Raw genomic sequence first — 19,244 nt, 5'->3', positions numbered from 1 at the left:
ACGAAATCAATCCAATCGAACTAGAAGCAGCATCAATCAATTAATTACATGGTAAGAATTGAAGGAGTTACCGGATAGATAGATAGACTAACGACTGAACAAATGCTCTAAAACCCTAAAGCTGCTTGCTAGCTGGCTGGCTGGTTTGCAACCCTAGTTTTAATTTAAATAAATAAATAAGCTTTTTAGTTTTACAGTTAGGTTTCAATGTATGGGCTTTAAAATGGGCTAAACATTATATTTGAGATCTAAACTATTATAAAACTAAAAACCCAAGCGTTGAGATGCTAAGTCAACATGATTCGGTTAGTTACGTGTCTTATTGTACCGGAACTAAAACAAAAAAAATAAATATTGAGGTTGACCAATGGGATGACATCGGTAAGTAAAACTCGATCGTTGGTTAAACCCAACCGTTATCGATCCCGGACGTTGAGGTGGCCAGTCTATGTAAATTCAATTGGTTTCCGTTACGTTCATTAAGGTACCATAAGTGTAGAAATTAACGTTTAGTTTGTTTTCATTACGATGCTATAACTAAAATAAAACGCGATGAGTTTACGCGGATCCGGTTGGTTTCTGCCATGTTCGTTATGATACCATAACTAAACCAAAACAAAATTGGGTTTTAGTCAATTTTTATTACGTACATTATGCACCGAAACTAAAAAACAAAATACCACCAATAAGGTGCCGCAAAGTAATACGATGGAGACTTAGCGACACCAAAGTTCTAAATTATTATATATAATGTGGTCCTAAAACTTTTGACCCAAATGATTAGCTTATTCCATAAATTCAGTAAAAAAAATATTAAAAAAGAATTTTGTTGTGATTAGGCACCATGATTCGATTCGGTTTCTTATTGGTGTGGTGTGGTGTGGTGTGGTTAAGTTTTGTTCGGGGTGGTCTAAATTTGAGTCGATTATTTTGGTTTAGTTTGTCAATTATTTCAATATCGGTTTTTCTTAATCGGTTACCCTACTTTATTAGACAAGAGTTTCGACTTTCCTTTTTTTTAAAGGAAACTATACTATTTCTACATTACACTACTAGTTTAGAACCCGTATGATACACGTGTTAGTAAAAAATATATAATTAAAAAAACAAAACAAAAACACATGTAGTACACAGGGTATTAATAAAACATAAACGATAAGAAAATGACAATATAAACAATTACAAACATTTTTTGTTAATATCATAAAATTACTAATATGATACAAGTAATAGACATTGGTGTTTTGTAGTAGTTAACAAATGTTACAAAACTTTAAAATTCGCTATTAGTAAGCTTTCATGGAGACTAAATCTTAAAGTTGTCTAATACTTTGATTGTTTCATATCGAAACTTAATATGAAAAATCAACAAATATTCTGAGTGAGTTATTTCAACTCCACACTTTCTTTCCTTTGAATCAAAATTAAAACATTCAGTTGATCAAACATGTATAAAAATACCCAAAGAGTGGGTTCACTATGTCCGCATTGTCCCAATTGTTTCTATAAACATTACACACTTAATGTATATGTATAATCATATTCATTCAAATTGTAAAAAACAAACCAATAAAGACACAAAATTATAATGGAAAAATCCCAAACCTTAAGAACATCGGCCAATAGGAATTGTTAGGTTTAAGTTTGAAAGATGGAAATGGAATTGCCTTTGATATAGTCCGGTTGTTTACAGGATTTGCTATATGTGAATTTAATTTAAATTTTAATGAAAAGGAAAAATAAAAAAATGTTAAAACGCCATGTGGCAATTTAAAGAGATTTAATGAAAAGTATTTTAATGAAAAGAAAAAAATAAAAAAAATGTCAAAATATCATGTGACTATTTAAAGATATTTGATGAAAAATATTTTAACGAGAAGAAAAAAATAAAAAAAATGTCATGTGTTAATTAAAGAGATTTGATGAAAAATATTTTAATGAAAAAGAAATAAAAAAAAATGTCAAAATGTCACGTGACAGTTTAAAGAAATTTGATAAAATATAGGAAATGATTGTTTGAAAATCCACTCTTTTATTATATAGGTAGATTTTTCCTAAATAACGCAATGTCCAATAACTAAACCGAAACTTCCCACCAAGAGACATAAGCTCTACCCAGGGGCGGATTTATATAGCAATTGGGTGGTTCCCCGGAACCACCCGAGTTCCGAAATAATAGTGTATTGATATATAGAAAATGCTAGAGGAACCACCTTATAAATTAGAAAGGAACCATCTTATTGACAATTCAAGCGTTGGAGTAGTTGGTAATTTGCTAGTTTTGTAAACAGAAGGTCGCGGGTTCGATTTCCTGTAGAAACAAATTTTAGAACATTTTTTGTTTATTATTCAACCTTATATATCACTTTAGGGTTTTATAAAACACACACTTATACAGCAGTAGCTACTCTTCCTAGAATTATTTCACTCTAAAGGTAAGTTTATATTCATTTATTAAATGTTTAATTGTTCTTCAAGTAGTAAACCGTCAAAAAAAATTTGTTAGTTTTTATGTTTTTATAAAAAAAAATTATCATATTTTTATTATATAATGAACTTTGCCCGAATCATCGAACCGAACCGAAATTTTTTATACCCGACTCTATGAAATTGAAACATCAAATAGTAGTGCACCACCTAAAAAAAATTCTTGGATCCGCCACTGGCTCTACCACCGAACAACTCCGCAACTATGCAAATGAGTTCAACTTAGGTCATAGGAAACAATCAGGCAAGACATGCTCTCAAGTCTCGTTGTCTCAACAATGCATAACAAGTCAACGGTTGACCTCAATAAATATATGCTAAACGTGCCCTCAACATAACAATAACATAGATACATTATATGTCATAGGTAAAAGATCCATGCAACCATAAATACCTTCAATCATTTTCTAATAACCACAACATACTCCAAATGGATCATCTTCGTCAATCCGGTAGTCGTCACTCCGCACCGTCGGTTGGAACACGCCCTCCGTCCCGCTTGACACGTTACAAAGGCGACGACCCCAACACATCTCCTTCGTTCACCAGAAGTAAAACTCGGTCAACATCTACAAATAAAGCAAGAAGTTATAAAGATTCGGATTCGAATAGTAATTCCATGATCCACCTTCCATACCCAATGACTATCAACACTAGAGTAACTAGTCCCGCGGTCAAGAATAAGTCAACACAAGACCGCGGGACAAACATTTTGCCACGAAGAAAGCCAACTTCTCCATTTGCGTGGGCGCTGTCTCCGGGACGCTTTGCTCCTTTCCCGTCGCCGACACCACCTGTAAAGTCGCCAAGTCCTGGTGGCAGGGTTGGTGGTGAGTGTGGCGGTGGAGGAATTAGCGGAGTTTTTAAGTACTTTAGGCAGAAAAAAACAAAGACAGCCGAAGAGGCGGATAAGCGTTGTTTTACTTTGATAAATAATCGGTTATTGCAATGGCGGTTTGTTAATGCTCGAGGTGAAATCGCCATGTCCACTGTTAAAACCAAATCCGAGCTAACTAACTAAATAGCTAACTAACAAGATCATGTTTGGCAAAAATGACAATGTGTTACTAATGGTTATGTTTTATATAGAAGAAACTATTTAACGTGTGGCTTGAGATACTTGCGATAAGAAACTCGAACATGGTAAAGCGAATGGAAGTTGAGAAGCTCAAAAACGACATCAAGTTGCATAACATTATGAACTCGCAGTTGTTCTTGTTAGAAAAATGGTCGAGATTGGAGGCTAAAAACTTTGAAGCCGTTGGTCGAGGGGTTAGAAAGTTATCAGTGGCATCAATAAACATTCCGTTGCTTCACGAGTCTAAGGTGTCGCTATAATCCTAAGTTTTTAAACATCACTTGCTATGCGTCGCGCACTTTGCAATTAACATAACTATATATATTTTCTGTTAACAGGGAGATGTCGCAGATGTTCGTGATGCGCTAGACACCGCTGCAACTCTTTTAAAGAACATCGAATGCACAATCCCAAAACTCTCTCAAGAGGTAATATATTCTATTTTTTAAAAACACACATTCATCTAAGATAAAAAGGTTACACGAGTCGTATCCATTTTTAAAACAGGTGGAGAAGTCTTGTAATCTGTTGACTGGGCTTTCGATTATCGCTAAAGAAGAAACCGAGTTGTTGGTACATGTGTGTCAGTAGTTCATAGTCTAGCATTTGTAATCGAGTCTGTAATGTAATTATGTTTTGTTTATGTTTGTTTTGTAATGCGCGAAGTTGTCAACAAGTTCGCCATAGTTATTGACAACTTCGCCTATGGCGAAGTTGTCGTGTATATAAACTGTTTCAGACGAAACAGTTTGGGTTGGTCGTTTTAGGGTTTGTTTCAGTGTGTTTCGTATTGTTACGTGTCATCTTCGGTAATAGTGACCGTGAGTCACGTGTTCGGTTATCAATATAACGTGTTTGATTTATTGCTCGTGTGATTCTATCTCTACACTCGTAACTACCTGCGCAGGGATTCCGCACCTGCGTTGTTAGCGATATCTCGTGTACGATCCGTCCAGGAACCTGCAATTGGTATCAGAGCCAATCGGCTCGATTGTGAGGTTCGGGATTTCACGCGGGTGTAGAAAACGTCTCGTTTGACCTATTCGCGGGACGTGTTTTTGTTGGGATTGAGTTTTGCTAGTGCTTGACAGTCATTTTCAAGCCTTTGCATTGATCGGGAGCTGCTGGATTGACGAAAACAGATCTGAACAAACTTCCCTGTTCATCGGGCGAAGTTACCGTTCATCGGGCGAAGTTACCATTCTTCAGGCGAAGTTGCCGTCGCTGGAATTAGGGTTTTTGGCGAAGATATAAGGATTAGCGAAGTTAACTACAACTTCGCTCACTTCATAAGTTCGCCTTAGCGAAGTTATCCGCAACTTCGCTTCAAACCCAAGTTCGCTCAACTCATAAGTTCGCCAGAGCTAAGCGAAGTTATTCTTAACTTCGCCCAAATCAAGCGAATTTAAGATCTCAGCGAAGTTCTCTTTCAGCGAAGTTAACCTTCAAGCGAAGTTATTCTTAACTTCGCCAACTGAGCTGTTTTAATATTTTTTTTGTTTTTCCAGGTTTTTTTCAGGTTTTTGCAAGGATGTCGTCGATCAATATCTCCGATTTGGTCAAGATGGAAGTAGAAGCGGGGTCTGCCACTAAGGCCCCGAGGCTTATGAAAGGAACTGACTTCGTGGCATGGAAGGATAGATTCATCCAATACATCAAATACCAGGATGCCAAAATGTGGGTGTGCATCCAGGATGGATATATCCCTCCTACTATGCAATACGAAGGCCGTGACGTAGTTAAGAAGTACAGCAAAATGGAGGACGAAGAAAAGAAAATGTACGAGGCCGAAAGCAAGGCCCATGCTGCGATAACAATGGCACTTCCTCAAGAAGTTCTCCATACTTTCCGAAAGTACACTTCTGCAAGAGAGCTTTGGGATGCTCTTGAAAATAGATTCGAGGGGAATGTGGGTATCCGTGCATCGAAGGTAAAACTTTTGAAGACCCAGTTCTCCGTCTTCAAATTTTTGAAGAACGAATCGCTGGATGATATTATCACCAGATACTATCATCTAATGACAGAGCTTAGCAATTATTCGATTGCTTACCGAGAAGAAGAGATCGTTGAAAAACTTCTCGATGCTCTCCCACCGAAGTGGGAAATGTACACCGTTCTTATGAGGGAAGACAGAGACTTTCCTAATTATGATCTTGAAACGGCAGTGAACAAGCTCAGAACTTATGAGCTTAATATGGTTCGAAAAGAAACACCTACAGATCAGATACAAGACCCTGGTATGTATGGTGCAAAGGTTAACTCAGGCTCAAGTTCAAGGCCTGAATCTGCTGCTTATTACTCTAAAGGGGAGTCAGGCTCTGACTCGTCTCATGAAGGAAACGTTTCTGTAAACACGAATGGTGATGTATGTTTCGTTGCTGGAGGATCTAGTACTTCAAAGCCTCAAGCATCCACAAGTAGTTTTTCTGCAAATGCATCAAGCAATAGTTATTCCAAGATGCCTATGAGTGTAAAATCTGCTGAAGAGCAGTTTGCAGTCTATGCATCATTTATTGCTTCCTATGAAAACTACATCCAGGGGAAGATTGTGGACCCTGCTGTTCTGGATGAGGATTATGACCAGATCGATGCTGATGATCTGGAGGAGATGGATTTGCAATGGCAAATGGCCATGATAGTGAGGCGAGTCAAGCGTTTCATGAATAAGACGGGGAGAAAGTTTGTTGGTGGTCGGCCCGGGTTCGACAAGTCCAAAGTAAGGTGCTATAATTGTCAACAGTACGGGCACTTTGCCAAGGAATGCAGAAATGAGAGGGTTGAACGAGGACAAGGTCGACCTACACAACACTCAGGAGTTAACAGAGAGATAAATGCCATGTTGACCAGAGAGGCAGGAGAGTACAACTGGAATCAACGCTCAAGTGGTTCTGGTGAGCAAGCAAACATGGCTGAGTCTGAAGCTGAAGAATGTGAGAAGGTTGAAGAAATTGAGAAAGCAAATGAAGAAGAAACCGCTTTCATGGCAAATGACAAAGATAATCGCTCCGAGGTAAGTCCTAAAACTATTTGTACTAGTTGTAAGAATTTGTCTGAGCAACTTAAAACAATAACTGATCAGTATGTCCATTTAGATGCTGACTTTAAAACTATTAAAGAAGATCACCATTTTACGAAAGCAAGAGAAACGAGTTATAAAATTAAAATAAAAGCATGTGAAAAAGACGTTCAAAGCTTAAAAATTAAACTTGCTGAGAAAATTGAAATAATTGATCTTAGTTATGAAGTTTTGGAGAAAAAAAACTAAAGTGATTGCTGATCGGGATAAACAGATTGCTGACCACCAGGTAAAGGTGGTGGAACTGAACCGCAAACTTGAGCAGTTCAGGAATTCCTCGGCCATCCTTGATCACCTCGTGAGTGATCCAGGTACCTCTGCAAAGAGGGGAGGAATCGGACATCACGAAGTTCCACCACCCTTTAACCACAACTATACTTATAATCCAAGTGTTCAGAAATCTGTTGATTTCGAGGTTTCTCAGACAACTCCTATCAAGATTACAAGTGTTGAACCAAGTGTTAACTGTGGCGAAACAAGTTCGCCTGTTTCTAGTGTGAATATTTCTGTTTCAAGTCCAGTCTCATCAGATTCGGATAAGTTGTCCGAATCTGGTCAGACAAAAGAGAAGGTAGGTTTACCCACCGATGGAGATAAAAATGAAGTTTCTAAAAAGAGTTCTCCACTCAATCCGTACGTCCCACCTTATGTGAGACGAACGGCTGGTAACACTGCCTCTACATCCAAACCAACATTTGACAAGAAAATGGAGAGTCGATGTTGCTTTAGATGTAACAAGTTAGGACATCTAGTTGCAGATTGCCCTTTGAAACCGAGATTTAGAGATGTAAAGACAAATAAAAATGAGAATAAGCGTCATTTTGTTCCTGCTAAAAATGAAAACTTTAAAAAATGCCAAAATATAACGAATTCAAGTTTTCATAAAAACCAACCTCATTTTTACAACCAAACCTCAAGATATAACACTTTCAATTCTCAAAGGTTTGGAAGGCATTACACCCAATCTGCAAGGAGATACCCTAACAGGACTTACAGAAATTATCGAGTCTCTAACTTGAGAAAGCCAGGGTACGGGACGTATCGATCCAAGACCAATTGGTCTTGGGTCCCAAGATTCTAACTCTTTGTTTTATTGTGCATGAACAGTTGAACAGGGCTGCAAACAATCTTTGGATTGTAGATAGCGGCTGTTCCAGGCACATGACAGGCAACAAACACTTGTTGCAAGACTTAAAACCTGTTCAGGGAGCTAGAGTTAGTTTTGCAGGTGAAAGCGGAGGAAGGATTACCGGTAGAGGAACTGTGTCGAATGGGAGAATGACACTTGAAAATGTAAACTTTGTGGAGGAATTAAAGCACAATCTGCTGAGTGTGTCGCAGATCTGTGATAAAGAATACACTGTCCATTTCACTAAGAATGAAGCGATTGTATTGAAGCCTGGTTTTCATATACCAGAAGAATGGATAGTAATGAAAGCTCCACGTGAAACGAATACATACGTGATGGATATGAGGTCTACTGAAATGGCCACCGGAGAATCCTGTTTAATGACAAAGGCAAGCGAATCAGAATCAGAATTATGGCACAGGAGAATGGGACATATTCATCTTCGTAAGATGAACTTCATTGTCAAAAATGGGCTTGTGATGGGCGTTCCCTTAAAGAGTTTTAACTTTGAAGATAAATGCATTGCGTGCAAGAAGGGAAAACAACACAAGAAAAGCCATCTCACCAAGACGATCAACTCAATTGCTGGTACTCTAGAACTACTTCATATGGATCTCTTCGGTCCGGTGAATGTACAAAGTCTAGGTGGTACTTCTTATTGCTTGGTGATAACTGATGATTACTCGCGATACTCGTGGGTATATTTTCTGAAAACGAAAGACGAGACGACTCAGATGGTGAAGAATCTAATTACAAAAGTCGAGAACGTCATGAGTAAATCAGTTAAATTCATCAGAAGCGACAATGGGACAGAGTTCAAGAACTTTGAGATGGAAATCTTTTGTCTTCAGAAGGGTATTGAGCATCAATACAGCGCTCCGTATACTCCACAACAGAACGGAGTAGCTGAAAGGAAGAACCGAACGTTGATTGAAGGAGCCAGAACTATGCTGGCAGACTCAAAGCTTCCTGTGATGTTCTGGGCTGAAGCAGTTGCTACAGCCTGCTATGTTCTGAATCGGGTGTTAACCGTTAAGAGACTTGGAAAAACCTGTTACGAGCTTATGCACGGAAGGAAGCCCAACTTGTGCGGTCTTGAACCTTTTGGGTCTCCTTGTTCGATTTTGAAGACTAATTCGAAATTTGGTGAAGTAGCTGATGAGGGAATCCTAGTCGGTTATGTTGTTGGGACTCCCAACAGACGGGTCTTCAATACGACAACTTGCAAGGTGGAGGTGGTTTGTAACACCGACATTACTAGTTACCAACCGCCAAAACCAAGCAATGGACCTGCTGAGCTGTTTGACTATGTTAAACTTTTTAAGTCGTTTAACGTACCTACTTTGGAAATTTCTGAAGAAGACGAAAGAGCAGTGACGAAGATGATTTTTGATGAGGAAGAGGAGGTAGTGCAACATCAGATGACAGAAAAATCTCAGCCTTCCACATCAAACCCTATCGATACCCCTGCGGCCTCAACTGAAGATGAGTTTATTAATCCTTTTCACTCTCAGCCTGAAACTACCATAGATGAGATCTCTTCAAACTTGGAAGACAATTTGCATGTCGGTGCTGTTCCGACCACGAGAATTCACAAAGATCACCCATTGGAGAATGTTATAGGTGATGTGACCTCTAGTGTACAAACCAGAAGTAGCTTGAATGAGCACACCTGTGTTTATACAAGCATTAAAGATACAGGTATCATGAACGAATGTTTGTACTCTTGCTTCATAAGCCAAGTCGAACCGAAGAATTATCAAATGGCTTTAAAGGACAGCTCGTGGGTCGAAGCCATGCAAGAAGAGTTGGCTCAGTTCAAAAAAATGGAAGTTTGGACTTTGGTTGAAAAACCAAAGAATGTGCATGCTATAGGCACGAAATGGGTGTTCAAGTGCAAGAGAGATGAAAAGGGGATTATCGTGAGAAATAAGGCGAGGCTGGTTGTTAAAGGTTTTAATCAACAAGAGGGTATTGACTACAATGAGGTTTTCGCTCCTGTTGCCCGGTTAGAAGCGATTAGATTGTTTTTGGCGTTTGCTGCATCTAAAAAGATGAAGGTGTTTCAGTTGGATGTGAAGAGCGCGTTTCTTAACGGGAAAGTTGATGAGGTTGTGTTTGTTGAGCAACCTCCGGGTTTTCCTGACCCAGACTTTCCGGATCACGTATACAGGTTGAGCAAGGCGTTATATGGGTTACATCAGGCACCTCGTGCCTGGTATTCAACGTTATCGGACTACTTGCTGAAAAATGGTTTTGAAAGAGGATTGATTGACAGTACGCTGTTTGTGAAGAGAGAAGGATGTGACTTCTTACTGGTTCAAGTCTACGTGGATGATATCATTTTTGCTGCATCAAGAGTATCCATGTGTCAGGATTTTGAGGCTGTCATGAAGAAACGATTCGAGATGAGTGCTATGGGTGAACTAACCTTCTTTCTAGGATTGCAGGTTGATCAGAAGAAGGATGGGATGTTCATTCATCAAACAAAGTATGTTCATGATGTGCTGAAGAGATTCAAGATGGAGGACAGTTCTCCATATGACACCCCAATCTGCGTCAATCACAAATTGGGCGCTGAATCAGATGGTGACGCAGATGTGGACCCTACTCTGTATCGGGCGATAATAGGTTCATTAATGTATTTAACTGCTTCTAGGCCCGATATAATGTTTTCTGTTTGTCTTTGTGCCCGTTTTCAGGCAAACCCAAAGGAATCTCACATGAAATGTGTGAAGAGGATTTTGCGGTATCTTAAGGGCAAGCCGAAACTAGGGTTGTGGTACCCAAAGGGAGGAGACGTTGAACTTGTGGCGTATACAGATTCTGATTATGGTGGTTGTAATCAGAGTCGGAAGTCAACAACTGGAGGCTGTCAGTTTCTTGGAGGAAGATTAGTTTCCTGGCAGTGCAAGAAACAGACATCAGTTGCAATTTCAACATGCGAAGCTGAATACATGGCAGCATCCAACTGCTGCTCTCAGGTTTTGTGGATTCAACAACAATTGCGCGACTATGGTCTGAATTTCTTACTTACTCCTATTTTAATTGATAACACTGCCGCCATCTCAGTAATTAACAATCCCGTGAAGCACAGTAAAACTAAGCATATTGACATTCGTCATCACTTCATACGGGATTGTGTTGAGAAGAAACTGATAAAGATCGAAAAAGTTGATACACTTGAAAATTTTGCTGACTTGTTTACAAAAGCGTTTGATAAATCCAGATTTCAAAACCTAATTGAGCTAAACGGGATGATCAATCCCGAGTAACCATGTCTTTGTTAAAAAAAAAAAAAAAAAAAAAAAAAAAAAAAAAAACATGGGTCATTTTTGCTTAAAATTAGTCGGTTACCTCAGTTTGATGGACATATCCTAGGATATGTTTTGGTCCTCGTTTCAACGTAGAGAATGAGGATAGCCATTAACTGGAAGACTGAAAGTGACCGGGGCAGCTATGACGTGTGTTCTTTCAGTTGCTGAAAATTAGTCGGTCATACTTAGTAAGAAGGACACATACTTGTATGTGGTCGGTCCAGTTGATCCATTGGATCTTCAGGATAGCCGTTTACCTGACGACTTTGACGTGATTGGGGCGATTGAATTTAAAGTTTTTTTTAAGGGAAATGAAATTAATTTTCGAGTCTGTTACTTCGTATGAAGTTCTATGCTGTGTTTAACAGAAAATTGATCCAACCTTGGAAAATGATATATATACTGATCGTGTGTGCTTAACTAGTGAAGTTATTAGGCTTAAAAGGCTTTAGAACAGTCATTGTATGTCATGGTAATTTTTATGGTGCGTAAAAGTGTATGTGATACTAACTTAAATTTACTCGAATTTACGTGGAAACTCCTTAAGAGTTTTGTATGTGTTCATACATATCTTTTCGAAGGATAGGCAGAAAAGCGACTACCCAGTCATACACGAGCCCGTGAGTGTTCTGATTCCCGTGAAGAAAGCATTTCAAGATACTGCAGTGATCCAGATTCGGGACTTGCAGTGATTTAGTACTCCGAAGTCGATAAAAATGTTTGATTTAAAAAAAAAAAAAAATATATATATATATATATATATATATATATATACGTGTATATTTTTAAATACTTATGAGACATAGTAACAATCAAGACTTCTCAAGTCTGGAGTTAGAAGAAAACGGGAGGCAGACATAAAGTATCTACAAGATAATCAGACATTATGGGTCGAAGTCAATTCGGGGTGACTTGGGTATAGCCAAATACGCTTTGAGAATAGATAGAAGACATCATTATCTCTGAGATGTTGCCAACTTAAACTTTTGAGCTTAACTGAACCTTAATCCGTATCACAGAAACGATGAAAACCATTTACGTTATTTACATGCTTACAACCTGTGTCTCTATGTCATAATACAGCTAAACACGGATCTAAGTGACAGTCACATCGTTAGTATGATTCCTGTTAGGATCTTTTCTAAAACGTAGTGGTCCCTGACTAGACTGAAATTTGATCCCTTATTTCGTTAAAATTTTTCTAAGTTTTTTGTTTTTTTTGTAGTTATATTATTGTTGGTTACTAGATCTTGATCATATTTGTTTAACTCTTTTTGGTAATTTATAAGGTTAAATTCTAGATTATTCAAACTTAAAGGGCTGATTTTGAAAATTACGGGCGAAGTTGTTGAATTCGGCGAAGTTGTGCTTAACTTCGCCTTGGCGAAGTTAACCGTAACTTCGCCTGAACCAACTCTGCCCTATACATAGATTTTGAAACAGTAACAGTACCATAGTCTCAATAATTTCCGGCGAACATATAATCTAACCATTATATCCGGCGATCTTGTTTTCATTCCGTTTTCGATCTTTGATTTCTGTTTCTAGTGTTTATTCACGGTATGTGTTGTCAATAACATTCACAAACTTACTCGTTCGTTATAGTTTTACCTGGTTCGAGACCTCGGGTCGTCGAACCTTCAAAACCAAGTTTTTCACCTTTGTGTTACGTGTTCATGGACGTCCTTCACGTCTCAATATCATTAATCCATGCCGTTCTTCATTGATGGATCGTCAAAATCGGTCCGAAAACATCGGATCTAAACCTTGAATCTGAACAGTCGCCGTTTCAGATTCAGGCGAAGTTAAGGTTTAGGCGAAGTTATCCACAACTTCGCCAGGAGATTAATTTCGCCTGTGGCGAAGTTATCCGTAACTTCACCTTGAAGCTTAAGTTCGCCTGTGGCGAAGTTATCCGTAACTTCGCCTTGAACTCAAGTTCGCCTTTGGCGATGTTGTGATTCGGCGAAGTTAACATCAACTTCGCCTATACCTTTTTCTTTAACAGTTTTTAGACGAAATTATAGTTGAAGCGAAGTTGTTTCCAACTTCGCCTCACCTATAAGTTCGCCTGTATAAATTTAATCACAACTTCGCTCGTGGTACTTAGCGGACTTGTGAGCGCTTACACACTGTCTAACTTGATTTGTTTTATGCAGATATGGCTGCTGTTGGAGGTGCTGGAGGTGATGATGGTGATGAGCAACGACAATTCTTTCCAGCCCATAACCAATATATCACTTTGGATCCAGACGCACGAGGCGTTGAAGACTATAGGGAGATTATCACATTTCTCCAACGATCACGAGTTTTTCACGCGATCACTAATACACTACCCATATCTCTGCCCAACATTCAAGATTTCTGGCAGACGGTGTATTATGATTGCAGACCTGAGCCTCCAGTGATGCGAGCAACTGTCAATGGTCAAGACATACAGTTTTCCTCGGAAGACATACGGTTGGCTCTGCAGTTCGGTGATGAAACGAGAGACGACCCAACGGAGTTCGTAGCTCCTTTCCGTGACGAAGCTTACTTAAGGATGGGTTATTCGGGTCCGCTGGGGGACTCGCAGAGGAGGAAAGGCTTTCTGCTGGATCAATGGCGCTTTCTGATGCATGTGTTAATAGTATGCATGTCCGGCAGAAAGGCAGGAACAGACGGGATGGGTGCGACGATGCAATCGGCCATGATTGCGCTGACTTACAACCGCAGATATTCTTTTAGTCAGCTAATCTTTTACGAGATTGATCGTCAGAGACGGGCGACGGCGCGCGAGCGATTTATTATGTATCCTCGGTTTCTACAAATGATTATTAATCATGTCGCTCCGTCTATACCGCAAAGACGCCCTATCAGATACGTTGAGTGCGTAACAAAACGTATCTTTGCTCAGTGCAGGACGTCGAGCACTCGTAGCAACCCTGAGCGGCGTCCCAGGCATACTCCACTTTTCGGGTATCTCATCAACCCGGAGTATGTTCCTGCAGGAGGGGACGAGTTCAGGGATCCGCAACCACATCAGGCGGCAGCACCTCATGCTGTATCAGCTGCGCCTGTTGTATCTTCTGCTGCTGTGCCAGCTACTATATCTCAGGCTATGTCCACTGCTGAACATGTTGATCTAGATGCTGCTTTTAGTGGACATGGTTTGTTTGATATGGATGTCTCGGGTCCTCGGTTTATGGATGTTACCAGAGCAGCTACTTCGGTAGCTGACTCTGATCTAGACGAGACGTTTGCTGAGGCAAGAAGACTTATGGTGTCTCGGGAACGGACTACGGGAAAGAGGCCGAGAACCGTGGAGGAGGATGAGGATGAAGTGGATGAAGAGGAGGCAGTACAGATTGTGCTAAGACGTTCAAGAAGAGAACAGAGAGGGATAGGTTCGGGAGCTGGAGAATCGTCAAGACTAGTACGTTTTGCTCCGCCTGCCTTATCTGGTATGTCTCTTATTCCTACTACTGCACAGGTAACAGCGATCGAGACGTCGGCACCAACAATTGTGTCCCTACCACCTCAACCGCTTAATCCACCGGTGGTAGTTGCACGGTTTGTGGAGTCGACAATCACTTCTACTGCAGGGTTACCAAGTGTACCACCTGCGGTCACTTCTGCTAATATTCCTCCAACTCCATTGCCTACTTCAGATACCGAGAGGATTCTTTCGCTAGAGCGGATTGTTGCTGAACAGTCAAAGACTATTGACCGCCTAGTGGAATCCAATCGACTACAAGCTGCCCTCCTGGTTGAACATGGACGAATAATAGATGCCTTCAAGGATTACTTGGCATCTCAGGGGGAGAAGACGTGTAGGGGCGATGAGTTGAGAACGAAAAGACGAGAAGATCATGACGATGATCCCAATGCACCTTCAGGTGCAGGTGATGAGCTGCCAAGAACCTCTCAGGCTCTTGGAGCCTCCACAACTGAGGGGGAGTCTACAAATGCAGCTGGTGATGATGTTGTAGTTGTGGATGACGACGCTGATGTGGAAGACGTTATTGATGCATTGAAGGAGTTGGATGAGGAGGAGGACGATGAGTTGATGGATGATGATGACGTGTTGCCTATGGATGAGATTGAGAGGATTGGAGAACAGATTAATGTGGAAGATGTATTAGAAGAAGGTGAGATTGTGGATGATTCAGTGGAACATGAGATTCCAGCTGTTGAGAGATCAGAATTGGGGGATGAGAGCGTGATAGAAGATACAGTATGGGAGGAGCAGCCGAACTGGAAAGAAGGCTGTGCTCAGTGGTTTGTTAAAACCAAGAAGCCTGCAGTGCCAACGATGTTCAGAAAGACTTATAATATAAAGGGCTATGCAGAGTCAAAGAAAGGAATCATATGCTGGTTGTACGACAAAGAACTGAAACTATTTGTGATCAAACGGTACGACGGCATTCAGTACTTTAAGAGATTGTTGAGATCTCTGAATTCCTTACCAGAATGTGAGGTGAAAAATTTAGCGAGATTGGGGCTGATCAATAGAAGTAATGATGATATGGCAAGAATCATTGGGAAGATCGTCTGGAAAGAAGCCATTAAAGACAAAAAGTTTGAACTGCTAAAGCCTCAAAAAGGAAAGTTGATAGAAGACAAAGATCGTGGAATGAGGGCTGACGGCAAACCTTGGATGGTAATGAAGTATAAACCAGTCCGTCATTTGAAAGAAGTACCGATGAAAGTTATGCCCAAGAACGTCCTAAAAGATTTAAAATGGTGGTACGTGGATTGTGAGACAGCTGAGGCGGTAATGGAAGATGAGGATGAACAAGAAGTACTTCGGGTGTACGACCCGATGCATCTTGTTAATCTATCGAAGGCTGATTTGAAAGTGCTCAACGAGAAGAAGATCTTCTACATTCCTGCTTGGAAGGATCAAGCTAGGAAATATCAAAGGGTAGTGTCGGTATGTGTGAGAGAAGGGGCGCACGCGTAGAGGTGAAGATTACAAGACTCAAGATTTAAAGATCAAGATATGAAGCTACTGCCAAGGGGGAGTCTGTTGGTACATGTGTGTCAGTAGTTCATAGTCTAGCATTTGTAATCGAGTCTGTAATGTAATTATGTTTTGTTTATGTTTGTTTTGTAATGCGCGAAGTTGTCAACAAGTTCGCTATGGCGAACTTGTTGAATCAGCGAAGTTATTGACAACTTCGCCTATGGCGAAGTTGTCGTGTATATAAACTGTTTCAGACGAAACAGTTTGGGTTGGTCGTTTTAGGGTTTGTTTCAGTGTGTTTCGTATTGTTACGTGTCATCTTCGGTAATAGTGACCGTGAGTCACGTGTTCGGTTATCAATATAACGTGTTTGATTTATTGCTCGTGTGATTCTATCTCTACACTCGTAACTACCTGCGCAGGGATTCCGCACCTGCGTTGTTAGCGATATCTCGTGTACGATCCGTCCAGGAACCTGCACGAGTTATTGGCCGAGCTACAAACATGGATGACTAATGTTGTGTCTCTAAAGGTGTTGACTGTTCACTGCTTCATTTAACTTAGTTTAGAAATAAACTTAAGTTTAACTTTATAAACAAATGTTTATTATTACACAGGCAAAAGAGAGAAGCTTAAGAGGACAACTAATTCAAACAAACTGAAAACAGTGATGGCGGCCAAGTGTTCGCACCGCCGACGAACAACCTATATCTCGTGTTGTAGTTTAGAAGTTTAGAACACCACTGAACCGCCTTTTAACGGTGAACTAAAACTATTTTAATTTTTTTTTCTCAGTGTATTCAATGTTTTATGTTTATACAATGTAGTTGGTTGTAATAAAACTAGAAACAAATTAATATACCCAAACAAAACATAACAAGTCATAAAATATCTCAAATAACAAAATCATAACTCGGTTCCGACAATAATAAACCAAAAACACTCTGAACTCGAAAACAGAATCTTAAAAGTTAAAACTAACAGATAAAGCAAACAATAACAAGCAATAACAAACCTTAAACTTATCAACGGTATCGACGAAGTGACAAAGTGTTGTTTCTCTTCCATGTTGCCCTTCGCGAGGGACGTTGCTTGTGGTTTAAGTGACCCTTACCACGCAGACCACGGTACTTCTTACCAGCAGATGTCCCCCCACGAAGCTCTCTGTGCTTGTGAACCGGTTTGCAGATCCAGTTGCTCCTGGGGTCATTACGGATCGCAGCATGAGCCGCGTCAACCAAGATCACCTCAAAGTACTTATAAGTTGAGTCCTGCATTACAATTTACAGACTTGTACTTAGCACCAAAATTGTGTATAAACGCGTTGATGACGTTATAAAACTGATATTATTATAGCATACCTGATTGAGCCAGTATGAGTTAAGAACCTTGAGACCGGCCAATTTCCTGCCAGCTCGTTCTTCAGCAACCGACCTCTTGCTACGTTGAAACTTGAGTTGAGTCACACCTTGGTTGGTTGGCTTTCCGTACACAATACCCTTGAGAACTGGCCTCTTTCTTCCACCACGCCTCACGCGAACTCGGTAGACCACATAACCCTAAAATAACAATAAAACAATGTATTTCCAACTCAAATGGCTTTGTTTTAGGCTGTTCATAAACTGAGTGAGCGCTAGCAAAAACATAAACAAACCATCCCTATCAAGTTAAAGCCTAAAAATAAACTTATTTAAAAAACAAAACCAAGCTTCACTTGTCGACCTGAAGCCGACTTGTAAAATTTTGAAATAGTTAATACATTTTTTTAAAAAACTAATATTATAATATGACACTAATAGTTAAATAATTTAGATTTTGCTATACATAAATATTATAACAAAAAGAAATAAAATTAAATCTAACAAGTAAAATAAGTAATAAATAAATAAATAAACTTAGTTTTATGAGTTTTGGCACAACTTGTTAACAGAACTAATTAGGCCAGCTAGCTAATCTTAACTTTTTATTTTTACAAAACTTTGATATAAAAAACAAGTATATATTTTTATTTTAACATACATTTAATACAAATCCATAACAAATAAATTTTTATAACACCATACGTATTAAGTTTATGTATGTGCAACTGTTCATAGATCTAAATAATAATACTGCATATGCAAATGTAATGTAATAATAATAAATAAGTCTACCTGTTTGGCTTTGTAACCCAAACGGCGGGCCTTATCGGGTCGGGTCGGGTGGGTGACCCGAACAATTGAAGGAAGCTGACGGTACTCCCAGCACCTGACACGCTGCATAAACCTCATGACATCCGACTGCTTCTTCCTCCATATCTCAGATACGTAAGTGTAAGCACCTGTTAACAATAATAATAATAATAATAGATTTGATTGATTAATAAATTGAATAGATCATAATGCAATTGAAGAGAACATGTTACCCATTGTTGTTGATGAACGGCACAGCTAGGGCTGCTAATGAGCGTCAGAGATTATTAGGGTTTTATGGTGTTTGGTATTTAAAGGATTATTATTTGTTTGGGCTTGTCGACTTGTTTGGGTTATTACTTATTACTGTCAAATATTATTGGGCCCAACACGGGTAATTGTTAAAAGTTTTAAACTTTAACAATTACATTAAGTGAAATACATTCAACATCATGATTATATATTGTTAATACAATTACAATTTACATTAATATTATAGAAATCACATAACTGCGATTACACAAATATGTTACAAGAGAGTAAAACCTTCCTTGTACACTACATTTGTGATTGCATTAGTCGATATGTACTGGTTATCAAAAATCAAAATTTTTAGTTATGTCTCTTTATAACTTTTGATAAGGTAACATATATGTCTTTGTATAACTTTTCCGTGTGACAAATAAGATTCTTCAACTACACACCAATCCTAGATAAATGATAATGTGACAAGTAATATCCCAAATGATTTTTGAAAAACGAAAATAGTTGAATGAGACTGAAACAGATTTTTTGGTTTAAAGTTTTGAATGCTTTTAGTAATTAATTTGTCTTATAAGGTATATTAAATTAAATATTAAATATATTTTGAGGTATAAAAAAAGTATAAATCAAGCCATAAAATATATAATTCTGAACCATTTTGGTCTGAGTTATGGAAAAAAATATTGAAAATTTAATATTGATCTTCTTATTGCTAAAACCCTTTATACTACACAAAAAGTTATATAAATAAATGACAAATAATTCATATAGTAA

The 19,244-nt window shown here is 39.0% G+C and overlaps 2 protein-coding genes across 2 annotated transcripts; one reads left to right on the top strand and one right to left on the bottom strand.

The window, feature by feature from the left end:
* Positions 1-2,699: 2,699 nt before the first annotated feature.
* Positions 2,700-16,697, top strand: LOC143625757 (QWRF motif-containing protein 7-like). The gene is made up of 6 exons (XM_077096014.1): positions 2,700-3,494; positions 3,575-3,813; positions 3,904-3,993; positions 4,073-4,144; positions 16,532-16,567; positions 16,653-16,697. The coding sequence occupies exons 1-6, from the start codon at positions 2,918-2,920 to the stop codon at positions 16,695-16,697; spliced, it is 1,059 nt and encodes a 352-aa protein (XP_076952129.1). The 5' UTR covers positions 2,700-2,917.
* Positions 16,698-16,894: 197 nt separating this feature from the next.
* Positions 16,895-18,362, bottom strand: LOC143626927 (large ribosomal subunit protein eL15y-like). Its single transcript, XM_077096860.1, has 3 exons — positions 18,189-18,362; positions 17,397-17,594; positions 16,895-17,306 (listed from the first exon to the last, which is right to left on the bottom strand). Exons 1-3 carry the CDS (start codon positions 18,303-18,305, stop codon positions 17,061-17,063), a joined length of 561 nt encoding a protein of 186 aa, XP_076952975.1. The 5' UTR covers positions 18,306-18,362; the 3' UTR covers positions 16,895-17,060.
* Between the last annotated feature and the right edge of the window lie 882 nt (positions 18,363-19,244).

This window comes from Bidens hawaiensis, unplaced genomic scaffold, assembly GCF_021521415.1.
Source record: "Bidens hawaiensis isolate Kalapana, Puna unplaced genomic scaffold, B.hawaiensis_p1.1 tig00000458_1, whole genome shotgun sequence".
Lineage (NCBI taxonomy): Eukaryota > Viridiplantae > Streptophyta > Magnoliopsida > Asterales > Asteraceae > Bidens > Bidens hawaiensis.
Note: the sequence above shows the minus strand (reverse complement) of the source record. Positions and strands in the feature narration are given on the sequence as shown.

Coding starts and splice junctions, on each gene's coding strand:
- LOC143626927 (XM_077096860.1), bottom strand. CDS start 18,305: ATGAGGTTTATGCAGCGTGTCAGGTGCTGGGAGTACCGTCAGCTTCCT. Junction 17,595..18,188: donor TGGGTTACAAAGCCAAACAG/GTAGACTTATTT, acceptor TTGTTATTTTAG/GGTTATGTGGTCTACCGAGT. Junction 17,307..17,396: donor ACTCATACTGGCTCAATCAG/GTATGCTATAAT, acceptor ATTGTAATGCAG/GACTCAACTTATAAGTACTT.
- LOC143625757 (XM_077096014.1), top strand. CDS start 2,918: ATGGATCATCTTCGTCAATCCGGTAGTCGTCACTCCGCACCGTCGGTT. Junction 3,994..4,072: donor TCCCAAAACTCTCTCAAGAG/GTAATATATTCT, acceptor TTTTTAAAACAG/GTGGAGAAGTCTTGTAATCT. Junction 16,568..16,652: donor CTAATGTTGTGTCTCTAAAG/GTGTTGACTGTT, acceptor ATTATTACACAG/GCAAAAGAGAGAAGCTTAAG.